This window comes from Gracilinanus agilis, chromosome 3 (assembly GCF_016433145.1).
Source record: "Gracilinanus agilis isolate LMUSP501 chromosome 3, AgileGrace, whole genome shotgun sequence".
NCBI classification, from domain to species: Eukaryota; Metazoa; Chordata; class Mammalia; order Didelphimorphia; family Didelphidae; genus Gracilinanus; species Gracilinanus agilis.
In genome coordinates this window covers 95201318-95222863 of record NC_058132.1, presented here as the reverse complement: position 1 = coordinate 95222863, position 21546 = coordinate 95201318, and the positions used below count along the sequence as shown (strand labels likewise).

The following is a 21546-nucleotide window of genomic DNA, read 5'->3' as shown; positions in this document are numbered from 1 at the left end:
TCCCCTGGATCACTGCAGCACCCACCGGGGGCGGTAGCACCCACAATTTGGGAATCACTGATGTATATGTACACATACACATCATATGTATATATACAGAAATGTACATATATAGAAAAATACCTCAGGGACAATATAGCTCAACTCTTCATTTTGTAGAGAGGAAACTGAGTCCCAAGGAAGTTAAGTGACTTGCCTACACACAAGTAGTAAGCATCAGAGGTGGTTCAAATCAGAATTTGGACTTGGGTCTTTTGACTCCATGGCTGCTTATGCTCCTTCAGCTATACCATGGTAGTCCCATTAATTTAATGTGCTAGTACCAATATTGCTTGTTCCCCCTTCTGAACTTTGTTCTTTTCTCTTCTGTGTATTTCTTATGTTTCATTGATGTAATTATTTTTGGCATTACTATCACTACCTCTACAGTTTCTCTTATAATTTTTCAAAACCTTTCCCCTAAATAAAACTCTTCCTTATATAAAAGATTACAGGTAAGCAAAACAAATTTGAGTTATATTATTTGTTATATATTTTATATTTTGTTATATATTGTTTGTATCTGAAAATGTATGTCAGAATCTATACCTACATTCATTCATCATTCTGTACTTACAGTCATTCATCACCTTTCTAAATATATCATGTCTTTTCATGCTTCTCTGAATTATTCATATTCATCATTTCTTATGATCCATCAATATCCTATCACATATATGTACAATAATTTCGTTAGATATTTCACAATTGATGGAGATCTATAAAAATTATTTTCAAAAATCAAGTGAAGGGGGCAGCTGGGTAGCTCAGTGGAGTGAGACTCAGGCCTAGAGACAGGAGGTCCTAGGTTCAAACCCGGCCTCAGCCACTTCCCAGCTGTGTGACCCTGGGCAAGTCACTTGACCCCCATTGCCCACCCTTACCAATCTTCCACCTATGAGACAATACACCGAATACAAGGGTTTAAAAAAAAACATAAAAAAAAAATCAAGTGAAAAGGTACTCTATCAAGTTCATTTTATAAAACAAATATCTCCCTACACTAGAGAGAGAGAAAGCAGAGAAAGAGAAATATAGATCAGTCTCAAATTGGATGCAAAAAAATAAGGATTCCATATCAATAAATCCTGAAAATATTTCATTGTGATTAAGTTGGTGTCATATCAGAGAAGAAAAGAAGCCACAACATTAAGAAATCAATTAGTATTAACTAAACAAATATACCACAAAGATCACAAAAACTACATAATTCTATAGATGCAGAAAAGCCTTTTACAAAGCATAGTACTTATTTTATGTCAAGAACTCTAAAGAGAGACAGCTAGGTGGTTTGGTAGATAAAGAGCCAGGCCTGGAGATGAGAGGTCCTGGGTCAAATCTGGCCTCAGATACTTCTTAACTGTATGACCTTGGGCAAGTCACTTGACCTCAGTTGCCTAACCCTTACCACTCTTCTAACTTGGAACCAAAACTTAGAATCAATTCTGAGACAGGAAGCAAGATTTTAAGAACTTTAAAGAACATAAGCATGGAAAGACTTCTTTAATATGATTATTATATTTAGAGAAACACTAGAAGAAGCTCTTAACAGTACAAATAGGGGTAAAGCAAGGGTGCCCCCTCTGCTATTATTTGACATATTTCTAGAAAAGGAGCAATACAAGAAGATGAAAACAATGACATCTATTAACAAAGAAATGACAAAATTATCCTCTTTTCCAAACAGTGTGATTGTATACTTAGAAAACCCCAGAAAATCAGTGGAGAATCTAATTGAGATGATAGCTTCAGTAAGATAGCAGAATACAAAATAGATCTACAAAAATTATCAACAAAAAATTACTAACAAAAACTAGGAAGAAATAATGAGATTCTTTTTAAAATAACTGAAAATTGTATACATTATTTGGAAATTAACCTATCATGACACAAACAAGATTTGTACAACTATAAAGAGGTAGTATGGAAGAGTAGATAGTTTCAGAGTTGAAGGCCTAAGTATAAGTACTGCTTCTCTCTGATAATGATTGTTCAAACCATAGCAAAATTCTTAACCTCATAGGGCAACTCACATAGCCCAGAAGTTGCAGAGAAAGTACCTACCTGCATTAGTAATCCAGTCCTTATCTCTGTCTCTAACTATAAAACATGTTTTTAGAATTAAAGAGAGACTTAATAATTGAAGAGCTACAGTGGATTGAGAGTCAGCCCCAGAGATGGGAGGTCCTGGTTTCAAATCTGGCCTCAGACTCTTCTCAGCTGTGTGATTCTGGGCAAGTCACTTAACCCCCACTGCCCACGCTTAACCACTCTTCTGCCTTGGAACCAATACCCAGTATTGATTCTAAGATGGAAGGTAAGGGTTTTAAATAAATAAATAAAATAATTGAAGAGCTATTTGTTGCTCATGGTCAAACCATGCTCATATAATAATATCATGCAATATAATAAAAATGTTAATATTATTTACTTTGTAGATTTAGTGCTATACAAGTAAAATTTCTCTGAGAACACTTTTCAAAATTAACAAAATAATAAAATTCATTTGAAAGAAAGGTATAGAATCTCAAGTAAAATAATAAAAATCAAATAATGAAAACAATATCTGAATGAAAGGGGAATAATATTACCAGACCTCTAGCTATGTCATACAGCAATAGCCATCAATAATATTTGCTATCAGTTAGGAAAAAAAATTAGAGGATTAACATACTAAATTAGCAGAAAACAGAAGCAATCAAAAATGAAATCTTAATATTTAACCCAAGAATATGTTCTTTTATTCATTATTGGGGTAATTGGCCTTTTTGCAAAGAACTATTAGGAAAACGTTTAGGAAATTTAGCAGAAATTAGTTCTAGACCATTATATACCACAAGTTCAAAATGGACATATAATCTGAATATATGAGATGATACTATTAAAAAATTTAGAAAAGGGCAACATCTGATACTTTCAATAGCTTAGTTTGAAGGAGAATTGATAATAGGGTATTATATAAGATAAAATAGAATGAAACATTTAAAGATGAGATCAGGAGATTCATATGGCTTATAGAAATGTTGATGTTTGGTATTTTTTAAGTTCAGAATAATACAGAATGAAAAAATAAACAATAAACAAATGAAACAACGAGTTAACACATCTAGCACCTTAGAGTTCACAAACCATTGTATTTATATTACCTTGTTGGGTTCTTATCATAGTGCATTAGATAGACAATGTCATCTCTGAGTTATATTGAAGGAAACAGTGTGAGATGTGCATGAGGTCACCCAGCTACTAAATGCTAAGGCAGGATTCCCTTCAGGGTCTTATTAATTACAATTCCAGAACAGAAAAAGAGAACTATGTGTAAACTTAAAAATCTCATTACATACAACTTTAAGTGTATATTCAGTTCATTGTGTTCATCCCTAAATCAGTCTCTCTTGTCAGTCTTGCTCTCAGAGTATACTATCACTTAGCCACTGTGCCATCTAGAAAGTTTTGACTATATAACAATTTTTAATTACCATGCAAAAGAAGATTGCCATGAAAATTGTCAAAAATTCAATAAAAGTGGGAATAGTCAATGTTGGAGAGAAATATTTATATGCTCTTAGCAGAGCCATGAATTGATCCAGCCATTCTGAATTTAATTTTCAAGAAAAATAATTAAACTATCAATATTTTTGAACTGATGATTCCATTACTAAGTACATACCTCAAGGAAGTTACTGACAGAAGCAGAGGTTCAGTATATAACAAAATATTCATCGCAGCAGTTCTTATGCTAACAAAGAATTAGAGGCAAAATGGGTTCTCCTCCACTGGCAAAATGGCTTTAAAAATAATGGTATTTGGATATAATGGAACATTATTGTGCATTAGCAAATGACTCATGAAGAATTCAGAGAAACATGGAAAAATTTTTAAGAATTGATGCTTGAATGAAATAACCAGAATCAAAAGTAAAAATATCTCTTGAGTAACTGAGGACAGATAATGAAACATACCACCTCCTTTCATGGCAGGTGAGGGTGAGAATTGTAGAACTACTTCTATGACAATATTGTCAGATTTGTATGAGATGTTTTTTGTTTTTCTTACAAGGAAAGGGGTGATGAAATGACTGTGACATAAGGGTGAAAGACAATAATGAAACATTTAAAAATAAAACTCAAAAAATATGAAATTCTGAAGACAAAGGAAATTTTAATGAGAAGTTGTCTAAAGAGATTGATATGGGTGTACAAAGAAGTCATCAACTTGAAGTTTTAAAAAACATTCAGAAGACTGAATCAAGGGCAGGTAACTTAAGTGAAAAGTGTGGTCCAGCCCTATAAGATCCTCATCTGGTGTGTGGACATTCAGCTGAGGCTGGCAGGAAAAGTTAAAAACAAAAAGGGATTGTTCATTTCACATATATTGGGAGGGAAAAAAACATCAGAAGAAGAAAAGAATAATTGCTTACAATGGAAACCAGATAGAAAGTCAAAGAAGATAAAACTATTTAACTCTCATTCTGCTTCTGTTTCTTTTACCAAAAAGAGTGTGATCTTTGGACTGGTTAATTACAAGCTAATACTAATGATATATTTGTAGAGAGATAGTAAGACTTCAACTACTTAACTCTGATGTATTCAGGTCTTCAGGACCAGATGTACTACATCCCTCTGTCCTAAAAGAACAGGTGAATGTCATTGCTGAGCCACTATCAGTGATTTGTGAAAATTGATAGAGATGGGGAGCAGTACTAAAGAATCAGAATATAGTTATAACTACCTTCAACTATTTAAAGGGCCAGGGTGAGAACCAAAGGTTAAACTTGGGGGGGAGCAGAGCCAAGATGGTGGCTTAGTAGCAGCAAAAGCTGAAACCACTCTGCCAATCCTTCCAAGAGCAAACCAAGAGCAAAACAGAATGAGAGGGCTCTGCCACTGAATACAACTTGAAAGATAGGCATAGAGTATCAATTTTCATGGGAAGCAAAACTACATTCAGTGGAGTAATGGCTGAATGCCCCCCCCACACACACACACACCTATTATACCAGGTAACAGGCTTGGGCATAGGGCAACTTCAGGATCTCTGGACTCCAGGTATAACAACAACAGAGCACCCCACACTCCAGACCCACCCCCTTGAAGTCCCAGGCCTTGGCACCACCCCACAGTGAGGCCCAGAAATCCATGCACTGGGGCAAAGACCTAGCCCCAGGGCAAAATATCTCACCGTGCAAGCCAGCAGCAAAGGAGAGACAGAACCAGCAGATTTACAGAAATCCTAATCCATAGGCAAAGGTTAAACTTGACTTGGTCCAGAAGGCAAAACTAGGAATAGGGGTTGGAAATTGCAAAGAAATGGATTTAAGTTTAATGTAGAAGGAAACTTCTTAATCAGTAGAGCTATCCAAAAGTGGAATGGCCTGCCTCACAAGTGAATGGGTTTCAAAAGTCTTTAAGCAAATGCTTCTGACTTTTTAGAGATGCTGTACAAGGAATTCTTGTTCAGATAATAATCAGATTAAGTGGATTTGAATCACTCTAGCAGATTTGTGGCATTCTTTGTAGACATCATGGGAAACAGAGTGATCTGTTTAAAGGCAGTAAATAGTAGAAGTAAGACTTGGACCTAAGATTCAGTTTTGAACTCTGCAGTTATTTATATTAGACCACATTTATTTAGGTGGATTCATACAGGGTTCTCCTTAATTCCCTAATATGTTTATAAACATTTGGATCATCTAATTTTTCCCTTGAGAAAATGAGTTTCTCAAAAACAGGAGTTTCATTTCACCTAAATTATGAAACTTGAGAAGGCATAGTCTTGTACACCCTAGGGTTGATAATAGATGTTGATTGGGTCTTAGAACCAGACATGCTCTAGCATAAATAAAACCCCCATGTTTCTCCATGTAATTTGATGCTGCTTTGATGATGATCCTTTGTTCTTGTAGGCAATATCAGCAGAACGGAAGCTTTAGAAGTATCTGCCATGCTAACAAGACTTCAAATACAAGGCTAGTGATAGATTTTCTGTTGTCAAAGAACCTAGTTACCTGAACACACAAAGGCCTGCCACTAAAGGATTTCCCAATAGTTAATAGTTCATGATTTTTTTTTGTACACAGCACTCTGTACTACGTACATAAATTCAAAATATTCCTTAATATTATATGAATGACCCTCTTTTACTTTTTAATTGATTGTCATAATATGGCAAAAAAGAAAAGAGTGAGAGTTATGGGGTACTGAAATTCACATAGCTCTTGAAATATCTATAAGAATTAAATTTAGTTGATTGTACATTCAGCATGAGATTTTTGTGTAATTGTCAGTTGATAGTCAACTTTAGGAGCTGAATCATCTATGTGTTGATTTTCTTCCTATAAATGAAACTAGGTGACATGAATTTGCAACTAAATGGAAAAATGGCTCACAGATTCTCCTTTGAGAATCAAGTTAAGAAGTTGGAAGAGTTGGTTTTATGGTATGCCCACAGGCAACAAGAAACATCATCATTTGATGGGACTTGGTCTTCTCACCTTTCAGTGGTCATGATAAGCAAAAACAAACTACCATGAAAAAAAATTTTGGAAAATGATTCAAAACCAAAAGATGAAAGATACTAAAGGTTTGTAGATTATTCAAAAGCCTCATGTCTGAAAATCATGACTAATTCAAGAAAATCAGAAAGTATTTTCTATGTCCATCACCTTCAGTATTCTTTCCCACTCATATTCAATTTCTTCCTATCAACTGTTTTTTCCCCACTGCTTTAAAATATGCCAGTCTCCCCGATCCTTAAAAACTTTCATTAGACTCTGCTGTCCCCTCAAATTATTACTCTCTATCTCTCCTCCCATTTTTAGCTGAACTCCTTGAAAAAGTTGTCCATACTTGCTGTCTCCACTTCCTCTTCCCTACTTAACCAACCCTTTGCAGTCTGTCTTCTGACCTTAATCACTCAAGAGAAACTACTTTTTCTGAAGTGCTTCTCTCTCCCCCTCCTTCTCCCTCTCCCTCTCCCTCTCCTTCTCACCTCTCCCTCTCCCTCTCTCTCTCCTCCCTCTCCTTTTTCCCTCTCCCCCTCCCTCTCTCTCTCTCCTCCCCCCCTCTCTCCCTTTTTCTCTCTTTCTCATTTTTATATGTCTTTATTGTCAGATCTGATGGTCTTTTCTCATTCCTAGTTCTTCCCTACCTACCTGACCACTTTCTCATTCTAAACATTCTTTTCTGGGTTTTTATAAATCTGCTCTCTCCTGGTTCTCCTTCATCTGTCTTGACTGCTCCTTTTCAGTCTCCTTTGCTGACTCATTATTTACATCATACAGCTAACTGTTGATGCTCTCTGAGGTACTATTCTAGGTCCTCTTTTCTTTCTGTAGTCTCAATAACATCATCAATTCCTATAGGCTTAATCATCATCTTTATTCCAATGACTCCCAGATTTATATATCTAGCCCAAGACTCTCGTTCAGTCTCCCCGTGCCAGTCCATTCTACACCTTGCTACGAAATAAATCTTCATTAAGCATAGATCTGATAATGCAACACCACTGCTCAGCCAACTCCATTAGCTTGCTTCTAGGATAAAATATAAACTCTTCTATTTAGTTTTTAAAATCTTTCACAACCAAAGTCCAGCTGACCTTCCCATCTTCACTTGACATTACTGTCTCCCACACTCTGATAATTGTTGATTGATTTGATATACAAAAAAATAAGTTGACTATCTTAGGCAAAAGATAGCATTTTATAGCTATAAGTCATTTTAGAATCAATTGTCTTTTTGTGGTCATATTATCAACTATTTGGAGCAAATTTCAAAGGAAATATTAAATTAAAATAAAGTATAAAGATGAGAAGACACATGTATATTTATAGGAACTTTAACAAACTATTGAAAATTAGAAGTATACAGATGTTAAGGAAATTAACCATAGACAAATATGACTGATGCAGCATAGTTATCATCATAAGAGACCAAAACTGTCTGGACTAGCAAACATTTGATCTCTTTGTCAATAAAGAGATTTGGTAGCTGAGACTGCCACAGATTTAGAGTACAAGTTAATTGGCAAAGCATTAATAAAGAAAATGAAAGATCATGAACATCCTGGCCTCATAAAACAGCAAAAAGCTATCAGGTAAAGAATGGGCCTGCATACAGAATGTAGCATAAGATCCAGCTAAACCAGATTATTGGAAGAATATTTGAAGGTGAAGCCTGAAAGAGGAGAAACAAATACGAAATAGAACTGGTCTGCCAGCATGTCTAGTCATCTATCTTCATCAATGATCAGAGTGGAAAACCATATTTGGACTCTACCATCTTAGTATCCATGAGGTATCTGAGATCTGGGAAGAATGGTTGGATCTTGCCAAATATATACAGAAGAAATCAGGTTATCTAGGAGAATGTTCATGGGAATAATGGAAGGTACGCTTCAAAGAGAAAACAAAGAATCCAAAGAAGTAAGGGGAAAATTACAATATGACATCATTAGAGTACTGTTCATTGCCAACAATGGAAGTCCCCAGTGCCCTGGGTTATATCCTCCATGGAGAATATGGATGAGAATTTCATAGGCTACAGTGGCGAGAGGAGTTTTGATCTATACTAGTGGAGAAAGAACTCAAACTTATATCTATCAAAATATAAAATGTTATTAATACACATTATGTGGAAGGTAGTGATAGTAATGTACCTATAGATAGCTCAATTGACAAGTACTCTTTCCATTCAGGCATCTCATAGAGAAAAAGACCTTTTAAATTTGGGAAGACTGATGCCTTTGAAAAGGTATTTTTAAAAATACATATTCATTCTTTTTTGGTATATTTCATTTTTTCCAATTATATGTAATAACAATTTTTAACATTTGTTTTCTAAAATTCGAGTTCCAAATTCTCTTTCTCACTCCTTTCCCTCCCTTCTCTCTGAGAAGGTAAGCATGTTGATCTAGTTATACATGATCTAGTTATAACATTTCCATAAATACAAATCCATTCTTTAGTAAAATTCCTTCCTTTCCAAACTCATGAGCTACCTCCTCTAAGAAGGCATCCGTAAATGTATATTCTACCTCCCAAGCTGTGAGTAATCATTCTTTCTTGACATCTTCCTTAGCAGATTGCTTGTTACCTCTCTATTCATTGTCACATTCTAATATGTATTAGAATTTATTTTCCTTTTACCATTAGATTGTAAACAGCCTGAGGACAGTGACTACATCTTGTTTAAATTTTTTATCCTTAGCCCCAAGCCCAAAAACCTGGAACAAGGTAAACACTTAATAAATGTTAAATGGTAAAGTGCAGCATGTGATAATCAAAAAAAAAAAGACACGTTGGGATTCAGTTGTTGTTACTTTTATACATAGGTCCTGCCTGTGAGTAAAAACAGCCAAATGATTACATTTACCTTTCAAAATGGTTGTGTGGCCACACTACGGACAAGCGGAACCGAACCAAAGATAAAGTATTATGCTGAGATGTGTGCATCCCCCGAGCAGAGGTGAGAGCTGAGGTCCAACTTGAGGGCATTTATGTTCTTACCAAGTCACAAGAAGTGAACCTTCCATCTCTTAATACACAAAGGTCAATAGTTTTCTATTTTCTGTTTGCCAACAATTCATTTCTTAATGGTAAATGGTGTTATTATTTAAATGAGAGTTTTGGTGGTCCTTAAAAGTATATGGCACGAAAATTTTCAACTAGAATTTGTTTATACAAATGAATGTTTTCCATTTCACTGTAGGTTTCATAGAAGGTAATAATGCTAATCATAATCTTATGGGTAATAGTAGCTTTCTTTAGACAAGACTTTACAATTTAGAAGACACTCCTCACAATAAGTCTAACATGTAGGTATTTAAACTGGCAACTTATGAAGGTACAAGTCTGGTAAATACTCTTTCAGTTTTATAGATGAGGAGAACTCAGTCTGAGAGGTGAGGTCCCTTGTCACCAGTGAGTAAAAGGCAGAGCTAGAAGGGGACCTTTGAGATAGAATGCAACACATCTTCAGTTTAAAGATGAGGAAACAGAGACCTAGAGAAATGGTGACCTCACGAGGGCCCACAAGTGCTAAGTAGCAAAGCCAGGATTCAGATGCAAGCCCTCCAACCAGCAGCACTAATATTCCACTTTGCTGCCTACCACCTACATTGAGTATTAATTTCAGAGATGTTTTCAGTGTCCAAAATAGTTTTGGAATTCTCTTTTTTTTTTAATTATCTTCATAGCCTCTTTCACATTTTAAAAATGTCTTCAGGGATGGCAAAATTTCTCCTTTGGGAGTAAATAGCAAAAGTAATTCATAGCTGAAACTGGCAAATAAGATGGGCACACAATTTAAGAAACATTGATTTTGATGAAATACTTTTCAGGTCCAATTTATAAGCTATATAAAGAAGAGTTTCAGAGATTTTGTGAGTGACAGATATCCAACATCCTAAGGTAACAATTTTGAGTACAACCCTCATATAAGATACAATATTAAGAAAAAATAGTCACATTTACAGTTTCAAGTTAAGGTTTAAACTGAGTTTAAAATTGTACAGTTTACTCTCTTTGTGGTTTTAAGAAATGTGTTCTTGTTCCTGTGAAGTTCACAATACTAATATTGCTGTCCTCATTTTACAGAAGAAGAAAATGAGGCTTAGAGATTATGATTTACCTAAACTAAGATTTGATAAAACCTGGTCTTGAACTCAAGTCATCTGACTGTACATTTATTGTTCTTTTTACCATACTGTACTACTTAACAATCAACAAACATTTATTAATCATTTACCTACTCTCTAAGGTTGCAAATATCTAAAAAAAAGAAAGATCCTGCTATAAAAGAACTTATACTGGGCACATCAATAAAGATTTACCCCTTTTTTATTATTTGACAGTTATACCTTATCTGGTGTCATGAAGATTAAGACTCCACCATATTATTCTATAATTGAACTAAATGATGTCCAAAGATTGTACGCTAAAGAATAATTCTGATTCCAGGATCCCACTTTATTCAGATTCCTTTTCTTTTATTTCACGTCATTAAGTTACATGGTCTAAGAAAATTCTTTTGCTTTATTCCAGCTACCTTTTTCATCTGCCACTGTTCTTCATTCATTACAGAAACCCACTCAAGTATCCCTTAATCCATTCCTTCTTTAGAGTTAATGTATTATCAGTTTTCTCACATTTAATATGGTCATAGTAATATGTATTCTGACTACCTAATTGTATTGTGATGAAAACTTTTTCTAAATAAAATTACATTTAAAAATAACAAATTAAAGAGTAATAAATAACACTTGTATAATTGTGAGCTATTATTATTTTAGCAGGGAGACACTCATTTTGGATTTTTTTAATTTGGAAAGGATTTATAATTTAATTTTTATTTTTAAAGCTGTAATTCTTAATTCCTATTCTGATGTCTCATCTTCCATAGAGGTGTACTCCTAGGTTCTTAATGTCTGTTCCAAAAGAGCACAAACTTTGGCTAGTCCTATGAAACTGGAAAGACTTTGAGTATGGGCTTTAGCAGTAAACTATGTGTGTTATCAAAGGCTCATCCCCGTTAAGACTTAGCCATTAAATGAACTTTTTCAACCATGGCAACTCACTGACCAGTTTTCTAGAGGTCCTGTCTGAACAATTTCTGACATGGATGAAATTACAGACCCTTGAAATATCGGGGTAATGTTTTGAATTATGGATATCTAAGCTTTTAATTTTTTTCCCCCTCAGTGATATCACCTTACTGGAAGAAGAATTGAAGAAACTCATTGAAGCTCTAATTGAGAATTTTCTGGAGCCTAGTAAGAATGGACTGATCTGGCGATCTACTTAGACATCTTCCAAGCTATTGCTCTACAAATGACTCTTTGCACTGTCATGTGGAACAAAAGATTCAAGACCTACATTTAACCTTGTTCTTGTGTACATTTGTCTATTTTGGAACTCACTCCTTTAAGACCTAAAATGAAGCAGGATCTTTCTTGTCAGCTAATTTAACCAAATTGCATAAGTTGGAAAGAGACTTAGATTTGGATGCAAGTGAAATAATTGAGATTTTCACTTTTGTTGTTGTTGTTTTATTTTTTTACCAAAAGTCATATACACTGAACATTATAAAACATATTCTCTCCAGCCTTCAACTGGAAGAGCTCTATAGAGGTCATGCAGGAGTGAATTTTCCTTTTGTAATTTGACTATGTTTTTATTTCATTTATGTCATCTGTGTCTGGGTACAGTTCAGACAAAAATTACCTAATATTCCAAATGTTGTTTGTGGTTGTCAAGTTAGTTAGGAAAATAAACCATCATGTTGGTGAGAATACAATGCAACTTTTTTAGCACCCCCGTGGCACTGTTAGAGGTCTTTATTTATAAGTATGTTAGAATAGTTAGAATTACTAGATTAGGACAATATGATGTTATGGCATACGGTTATAGCACCTTTATTTTAGGCATTCTTCATCAGTCATACTTTTCCTATGTGTATCTTAAAAATACTGATGTTTATTGAACAATACTGGCAATTCTCCTGGGAAGCTTTGTTTTTGACAGATCTCTCAGTGCCTTCCAGGGGTTTGGTGTGAGCTAAGATAATGTTCCCACAGGTTCTAGTGATATTTTCCCTCCCAAGCAGGAGCCATTGAACTTGAGAATGTGTGTGTGTGTGTGTATGTGTGTGTGTGTGTGTCATCAGCTCCTCGCCTTTTTGAAAAATTCTTCTAGATGGCAAAGGTGTTTGACCTACTTTGTCAAATAGCTAGGGTGTTGTTTTAAAAATATCAAATAAGATCTTCATAAGAAGCAGGTCTTAAATCACATACTACTATTGTTCAGAATTTCCATATTAAAGTTCAGTGTCATTACTTGTAAGGAGAATTGTGATAAAAAGAGAGAAATGGAGTTCCAAATATTCAACTAAAAAGATATTTATTTCACTTAAGAACCACATCTTGAGTTTTTGAAAAGTATGTTAATTTATTGTGGCTTCTTTAAAATTCACTTGTTTTCCAAGATTGTTTAAGAAATTAGTGTGGAGAAAGTTGTTCTAATCCAGACCCTTTATTATTTAATCTAATATTTTATTTCATCCTTTTAACACTACTATTTAACTAGTGCACAAAATATGAAAGTATTTCTTGCACTCATTTCCTCTTCATTAATATATCTCAAAGGTTTTACAGGCATAGAATATTTAAGTGGGAAGATGACAGGAATGATTTTGTCCTCCTCAGTGGCCCAACTGTGACACCCTCAGATATCTCTAACTTAGTTTTCCAATATAGTTAAAGAGAAGTTCTTCATTTTCAGTATTGTTTCCTTGAAAATAAGTCACTGCTCTTGTCATCTTGGACAGCAAATTTTTCTCTCCTTTCTAGTTTCAGTATTTAAATACTAAACAGCTTGGAAATATCATATATTACAATATAGTCTCTGCTCTTTAACAGCTGACAAATCGTTGTTAATGTTGAACCAAACAAAGAGCAGTGAAGTATTATGAAACAGAATATTACTGAACAGTTATCAAAAAATTTTAAACATTTACTTTAAAATTAGGTTCATTTCTCCAGCCTTTCTGATCAGAAGATTTGCTTTCATTCCAAGAAGCTGTATATTTAAACAGTTGTTATTCCTTAGTTTATTTAGCACTCTTATAAAAAAAAAAAAAACCTTCCATTTTACTCATTGGTTTATTTAGTGTCCTCTTGGACTGCTCAGTTACCTTTTATAACATACTTATCACATTAAGCATTCTAAGTAACAAGAGTGAAAGCTTCCTGGACTAATAGGCCCTCAAGTAAGAAAAAACAGTTGCTAGGATTTTAGTGGTCTAATGCATGGCATTATCTAATCAGTCTGGTTCAGTTAAATCAGGATTCCAGTTTGAAGCTGTTACATCTGTTCATATTTAATTGAGCTCAGTTTCAAAACTGTTCCACTTCTAATGTGAAAAATTACTCATTTGTTTGCTCCTCACCTCTCCCCAACCCTGTCCTTGAAGCTGGACATAAATGACTTGCATATAGGCAAGTAACGAGATATAAAAGAGAACCACATTTTTTGCGTATAATTCATGTTGACAAAGGCTTTGCACTAAATTGGAAAAAACTTGTAAATTACTTTTTGTTTAGCTTTATGAATGTATATTGTAATGTAGGAGATTGTCTTTGTTGCCCAGGAACCCATATGATCAATATTTTTTAGTAAAAATCTGTATTTAAGTTTCTGCAGAGTGAAGCTAAAAAAGATGGGTTGTCTCCTTCAATCATTAAAGCCACATTTCTTTTGTTCCAGTATGAAGGGAACAATTTTATTTGGCTACTTCATTAGTATACAACATTGAATTCAAGGTAAAAAATCTTTGTTTCTGGAATTTTTATTTCTAGAATCAAATATTTTCAATCCTTTTTTACTTTATTTTGTTTAGATCTGTTATTTATATCTGTGTGGGAAATCTCTGGATGTGGAAATTGTTCTGCAAATAATCAACAATTCATGTATGACTTAGTTTTAGAAAGTTGCCTGGGACATTATGAAGTTAAGTGGCATGCTCTTGTTCACACAGCTAATTTGTGTCAGAGGATGGACTTCACCAGGTCTTCCTGACTAGTATACCACACAGCCTCTAGATTTATTTAACTTACACAGATCTTTCAAAGCACTCTCAAAGAATATAGATTCAATAGTAACAAAGAAGAGAAGACCATTATGATTACCAGATTCAAATACTGGAGGAATGTCATTAAAAAGGAATAATGGGGGCAGCTAAGTGGCTTGGGCCAGGCCTAGAGATAGGAGGTCCTGGGTTCAGATTGTGGCCTCAGGTACTTCCTAACAGTGTGACCCTAGCCAAGTCACTTAACCCCCATTGCCTAGCCCTTGCCACTCTTCTGTCTTAGAAATGATGCTAAGGGGGCAGGTAGGTGGCTCAGTGGATTAAGAGCCAGGCCTAGAAACTAGAGGTTTTAGGTTCACATCTGGCCTCAGACACTTCCCAGCTGTGTGACCCTGGGCAAGTCACTTGACCCCCATTGCCTACCCTTACCACTCTTCTGCCTTGGAGCCAATACACAGTATTGATTCTGAGATGGAAGGTAAGGGCTTAAAAAAAAAAAAGAAAGTGATTATATATGTTCATGTTGGCTGTGGAGAGAACTAGGACCAGTATATAGAATTTACAATGAGGTAGATTTTGGCCTTAAGAATTTCCTAACAATTTTATGTGTTAAATAAATAATGCAGTACTCCGGTACTTAAGTTTCCCATCACTGAAGATGGTCATGCAGAGGTTGGATGATCACTTGTCCTGTGTGTTGTAGGAAAGATTCATATGTCCAATGAAAGGCTGGATCTGAAGTCTATGTAGCTTTGAAGTTCTGGGATCCTAGAGTTTGGCTATAGATAGATGTACAGCTGGCTAAAGTATCAGACTTAAACAATGGCAAGCTGAGTTATCCATACCTAGGTCTTAGACTTAGTGTTTAGCATTTTCTCTTACAACATAGAAGATAGGATAGGGATGGATATGCTTTAGTTTATAGAAGTTAGAAAGTTGTGAAGCTTGCCAAAAACTTGGGAGAGTCTAGAATTCTAAGTTTGGGAACATATTTTTTTAATTAATTTAAAAACATTAATTGAATAAGTCTCCAGAAACAAATATGAGAAAGACCAATTGGGCCAGCACAGATAGGGATGTACATTTGTAGAAGAACAGGAAGCTGTTAGAAAGACAAGAACAAGATGAAAATGAGGTCGTGTGTAAACACAGTACAAAAATATATACCGTATTGATTTGAATATAGACCATCCTCTTTTGAAAAAGAGGATAAGAGGCTACACTCATTTTCATTCAGGCTGGATTTGTCAAGGAAAGTCTGAATTATATTTAGACCAGTTCAGAATCACAGTAATAGAAGGAAGTTGAATAGTAATAGTTACAGAATTTGAGATGGAAAGGTTCTCAAAGGACCTCTACTCGTGTACTTAAAAAATATTCAGTATTCCTAAGAAGTGACCATCTAGACTTTTTAACTTCACTTGTGTCCTAGATTCCTTGGGCAGCCCAATGAAGCCTATGGACAACATCTCAGAATGATGCTTTTTAAATGCATAAAATTAAAATACATTCAATTATAAAGGAAGCCAATTACATTGAAATACAATTTATATGTGTATACCACATTTTTTAACTAAGTTCATAGACCCTAGGGTTAAGTGCCTCTAATTTAGCTCCTGAACTCTTCTAATGATGGGGAACCCAGGTTGTTTTACATTAATTTACATTTACTCTCCAGCTTTGCTCACAACAGCTTTGTTATGGGAATTTATCTGTTTCTAAAATGAAAAAATTTAGGGACAGAGAGGAATTATAGTGAAGAAACTAAACGTGAACTCGGTCTACTGCTTTAAGAGCAAATATAAGTAAGATAAAGAGTAGAGAGCAAGAGAGAATTCAATTCCTCTTTGTACTTGGTGGTTGTGATTATTGTATATAAAGTTCCATCCAGGCACCACAACAAAGTGAAGACTTTGAAGCAGATGATTAATGTAGGAGGAAGATAATTTTAAAATAAATGGGCTTGGAATTAAGACACATGACAAAAGTTTAAAAGGAATCCCAGTCCTCCAATCTTAAAGAAGACTGAAGGATAATTTAATAGGTCCTCAAAAACAAAGGCAGCTGTTGAACTGAGAAAGATAAGTAGCTGTTCTCCATTTCCAGTGAAGACAGAGCAAGAGCAAACAAAGGGATGGAAAAGTAGCAGGAGAGCTATGTGATATGAGCAAATCATTTCCCTTCTCTAGGCCTTAGTTTTCCTATATTTAAAAGGAGAGATTTGAATTAGATAATTTCATGGGTCCTTTTCATTCCTAGGAATCTGAGTTTAAGGTCTGAGAGGTTTAAGTTAAGGAGGAGGAACTTCCTACCAAGAAGTGTTAAATGTTAAGAGTGCAAAGAGATGCAGCGAATTCTTGAATGCTTTAAAAAAGTAAGCCATGTTTTCTTCTGAATGAGATTTCCTGGAGATGGGAATATGAATTACTTATACTTTTTGTAATTTCTGCAGGCATTCATTTTTGGTGGGTTTCAAAACCCTAATAAATTTACCATTGGGTTTCATTCTGGATCTAGAAGATAATATTGCAAATGGTTTTCCCAGTTTTGAATAAAGAACCCAGCAACAAGTAAAGATATTCTTAAACTTCACCTTTCATTCATCCTGCCATAATGTCCTTTCCATTTTAAGGAATGCCCAGAGCTTTTTTGTTTGTTTGTTTTTACACATAAAATATTTGTTTGTTTTTACACATAAAATATTTACCATATAGATGTAAGAAATTTGTCAAATCCAGAAGTGTTGGAGACTTGGGAATGTTATTTCAGGAAATGAATCCTTGTTTCTTAATCAGATAGTATATATTTCTGGAATATGTCAATGACTAATGAAATAACATCATTTTTAGGTGGGAGGACATACTAATTTTGAAAATGATTGGTCTGCAAAGTGCTGTTATCAGTGTTTGCTACAAATGCTTTCTATTCATGTTGATAATGTTTGAAACATCCATATGATTCCATTTAGAAAAGTTTCCTTTTGCTGTTTTCTACTTCCTTTCTTCTCCCCCCCAGCCCCCACTGCCATTCTACATGTTGCTACCATGAAAAGATAACATCCTATTACCTTATTGATGGAGCTCATTTGTGGACTGTTAGTTTTGCTACCATCAAAAAAATTATTTGTGGAGACAAAAATTTGAACCTGTTCAGAACTTATTTGGGTTTGAATACTGTTACTTTATTATTGGTTTTTTTGAAATTCATATTTTTAGAAATGTTGAGAATATGATGGGGAAACGATTGTTTCTACCCAAAACAATGACTATTTGAACATTTGGTTTTAGTTAGGTTTCTTTTTCACTACTATTGATCCAAGGATTTTAAAATATTCATAATAAACCTTTGTTCTTTGTCCTCAAACCTCAAAGTACTGGACAGAGAGAGAAAGTCAGAAGTCAGAGAATTGTTCTCTCTGCCTCTCTAAATAGCACAGCTATTCTCCCACCCCTTATCTGTCTTAGTTTTCAGAAAGTCTTATTTACTTCAAAAGTCACCACTCTGTTATCTTGGTCAGCAAACTTTCTTCAAACTCTTTCTAGTTTCGGTACTAGAAACAAGATGGTATAATGGAAAAGCATTGGACTGGGAACCCCAAAACATGGGTAATTTGTGATGTGACCTGGGCAAGTCTCTTCACATCTTGGTTGGTTTACTTATCTGCAAATGATGGGGAGACTGAACTCTTAAAGGATCCCCCTAGTTCTGTTACCAACAATATTATCCTCATGGCATTTAATACTTGAGTCATATAAAACTATTGACACATGTGAGGTATCATGTCCAGCCCTCAAGGAACCATCATTTTTTTTTGGTATGGATCAAACTCAGTTGTACAATTATTACTTAATGGTAGTTTGATATATTCATTGGCTCATTACCTCCCTAATTCTATAGTATTACTCAACATTGTAATTGTATAGCCCTATAGAAATTAAAAGCAATAGGTATTCTCTGCCAAATTTATTCAAATAATATTTATTAAGCACCCACATATCTATTTTCAGTGTCTTTTTTTTTTACACAGCCAATAGAGCATTCCCACCATTGCAAGGTAGATAGAACACAGATTATCATCCTCATTTTTATAGTTGAAGAACTAAGGCTTAGAGAAACAAAATAAAGCTTAGAAATAAAAATGTATTTAAAAGGCTTAGAGGAATAAAACTGGCCACAATCACCTAACTCAAGTACAGTGTCAGAACCATGAGCTCCAGAGGCCTGGCTCCAAGTCCACTGCTCTTTCCATTATACCATGCTGCCTTTCCATTCCTATTTGGATAATAGCACATTGTCTTTAATACTTTGCTATATGCAACTCTAATAATTAAATGACATTTATATAGTGCTTTATTGTTTACAAAGTACTTTGTGATCTGATTTTATTATCTAAGCCTGTGAAATGGGCAGGATAAATATCTTCGTTTTGCATATGAAGAACTTGAGACTAGGAGAGATCGAATAGATTGCTCTCTAGGTGACCTTGGGACTCAAAGTTTGGTCAGTCCTTTGACTAAATCCAGGCTTTTTGTGCTGTACCACCTACCTCCCAGTTCCATCAGCATTTAGGAGAGAGTTTTGCCCTCCATTTGTTGAACTGAACTAACTAGCTAAGCTTCAAAGATTCTACCTACACCCAAAGTATTATCTGAGAAGCTCACTCAGAAGCTGAGTGATAAGAGTAATGAGTTTGGTTGTGTTAGATTTAGAAAAGTCTTGATGTCCAGAGAAAAATGATTATTGTAGATCTGCAAAATGTTCAAAGACCTCTTAGCAGCAACAAATTATGGTGGGAAAACATTAGACCAGGAGACCTTGGTTCTAGTTCTGGTCCTTTTTTTATGACGTTGGAGAGACTAGTTTTCCACTTGGGGCTCCAGTTTCCTCCACTGTGAAATCAGAGAACTGGCCTGGGTGAGCTTGAACTCAAAAGTCCATTTCATTGTCAATATTCAGTAACGTATCTTAACATTCCCTCGGTCTACATTTTAAAGGCAAAGTAGGTGAAGGATCAATTGCTATTGGAGTTATAGAGTTGATTCCATAAAGAATTCCCTTCTTAAATCTGCAGCATACTCTCCCAAGGGTGTCATAACTTATTGAACCTCTTATGTCGCATAGAAAGATGTATCTGATGAGACACGCTCAAACTGATAGCATGAGTAATGTTTACAGAAACCTTGAACGTTCTTCCAGGCATAACGGCACACCCTCTTGCTTTATTTTATTGAATGTTAGGGGATTACATGCATTGTTACAAAAGAAGAATTATTTTCCTTATTAGGTGTGTGATGATAAAAGATTTGCACCCAGGGAACTGAAATGAGAATCGGGACTTTGTTTAAACCACCTTAACTCCATCAGGTCAGCACCTTTGTTGCCGATAATTTCCCCATTGTGAGACCAGGGTGTGTTATAAATATTGCTTGTGAAAATTTGCACTTTTTCTTAAGCATTTGTGTAAGGATTATTTTCGTGGTTTTAGCTGAATAAAGTGTTGTTAGTAATAAACTGTTCTCTTCCTAGTAAGTTTCCATCTGAGTTGTTTTGTTAATGTTAACTTAAATATTTGCACTTTCTCCGGTGATGGTGGTGCAGTTGTAAGTTACTGAATATTTGCTTAAAGTAGGCCCATATTCTCAAACCTACTTTAAGGTTTGAGATAGCATAGTGTTTCTATCATTGTGTTAGGAAATACTTAATAGGGCACAGCTATCTAGTGCTTTGTAGTTTAACAACACACTGTAAGGTATTTGAGACAATAGGATTGTCCCTTTTTTACATGCAAACAAAGAAACCTAAATTTGGAGAGAAGTGGCAAGCTCAGTTCCCCACCTTAGGAAGAACAGACCAAGAATTCAGACCCAGATCTTTCTACTGTACTAAAGCTGTCTTGGAAATAAGAACGGCTTTCAAAATTCCAAATGTCTCTAACAAGGGATTAGGACTCAGAAAGCTTGGGTTCTAGCCCTCCTGCCTTTGTTTTTTGTTTGTTTTTTTACCCTTACCTTCTGTCTTGGAGCCAAGGCAGAAGAGTGGTAAGGGTAGGCAATGTGGGTTAAGTGACTTGCCCAGGGTCACACAACTGGGAAGTGTCTGAGGCCAGATTTGAACCTAGGACCTCCTGACTCTAGGACTGACTCTCAATCCACTGAGCTACCCAGATGCCCCCTCCTACCTTTGTTTTTAATAAGCTATGACATCTTGCATTAATCACTTCATTCTGTTCCCTGCTCTGTAAGCTAATATCGGAGTCAGGGTCCCTAAAGGCCGTTATAATTGCAGTATTCTCTCTTTTAAATCCCTACTTTCCAGCTGGCTGCACTTCCTTACGATTTCAGTACCAGCTAGCTCAGTTAGACCTAAGAAATGAAAACCCAGGATGCCTCTGAATGTATAACTGATAACTGAATATTTCTGTGAATGCTAATTGTAGGCAGGCCAGTCTGTTCAATGACTATGGAAAACAGTTCCATAACGAAGGAGCATTTGGAAGGAAAGGGGATACTGAACCTGGCCAAGACCAAGGCAATAATCTGAAATGCAAACTAACATCTTAGTCAACAAAATCTATTCTGAGAACTCTAGTGCTTGTAGCCTATGAGAATACCCCTGGGAACCTGGGAATAGCTTCCACTGCAAAATGCCAGAATGACTGCTGTTTGATGATGAGTAGCTAATGGTTCCTCTCCATTCTCAGTCAAATATAAACAGACCCCTCTTCTAACCACTTGGCTACAAGGCTGGCCAAGGAATTCTTTAGAATTGGAATATTTCTTCTTAGTGCCTTTATCTCCATTTGATCTTGAGATGCCACTACGTCATTTTTGTTACTACCCCAGCCATTTCCACTTTATTATAAAGTGCAAAGCAATCCACTCCTTGGAGTCAAAGACTGTTACAAGCTTTGGAAGGAATCTTAGAG

General features: G+C 35.3%; 1 protein-coding gene across 1 annotated transcript in view; it reads left to right on the top strand.

Moving 5' to 3' along the window:
• The window catches only part of PGM2L1 (phosphoglucomutase 2 like 1), a 60686-nt gene extending 48546 nt beyond the window's left edge, over positions 1-12140 (top strand). Inside the window, exons 13-14 of the mRNA XM_044668139.1 lie at positions 9370-9503; positions 11738-12140. Of these exons, the coding sequence (XP_044524074.1) occupies positions 9370-9503; positions 11738-11840 (237 nt within the window). The 3' untranslated portion in view covers positions 11841-12140. The remainder of the gene's footprint in view (positions 1-9369; positions 9504-11737) is intronic.
• Positions 12141-21546: the final 9406 nt, after the last annotated feature.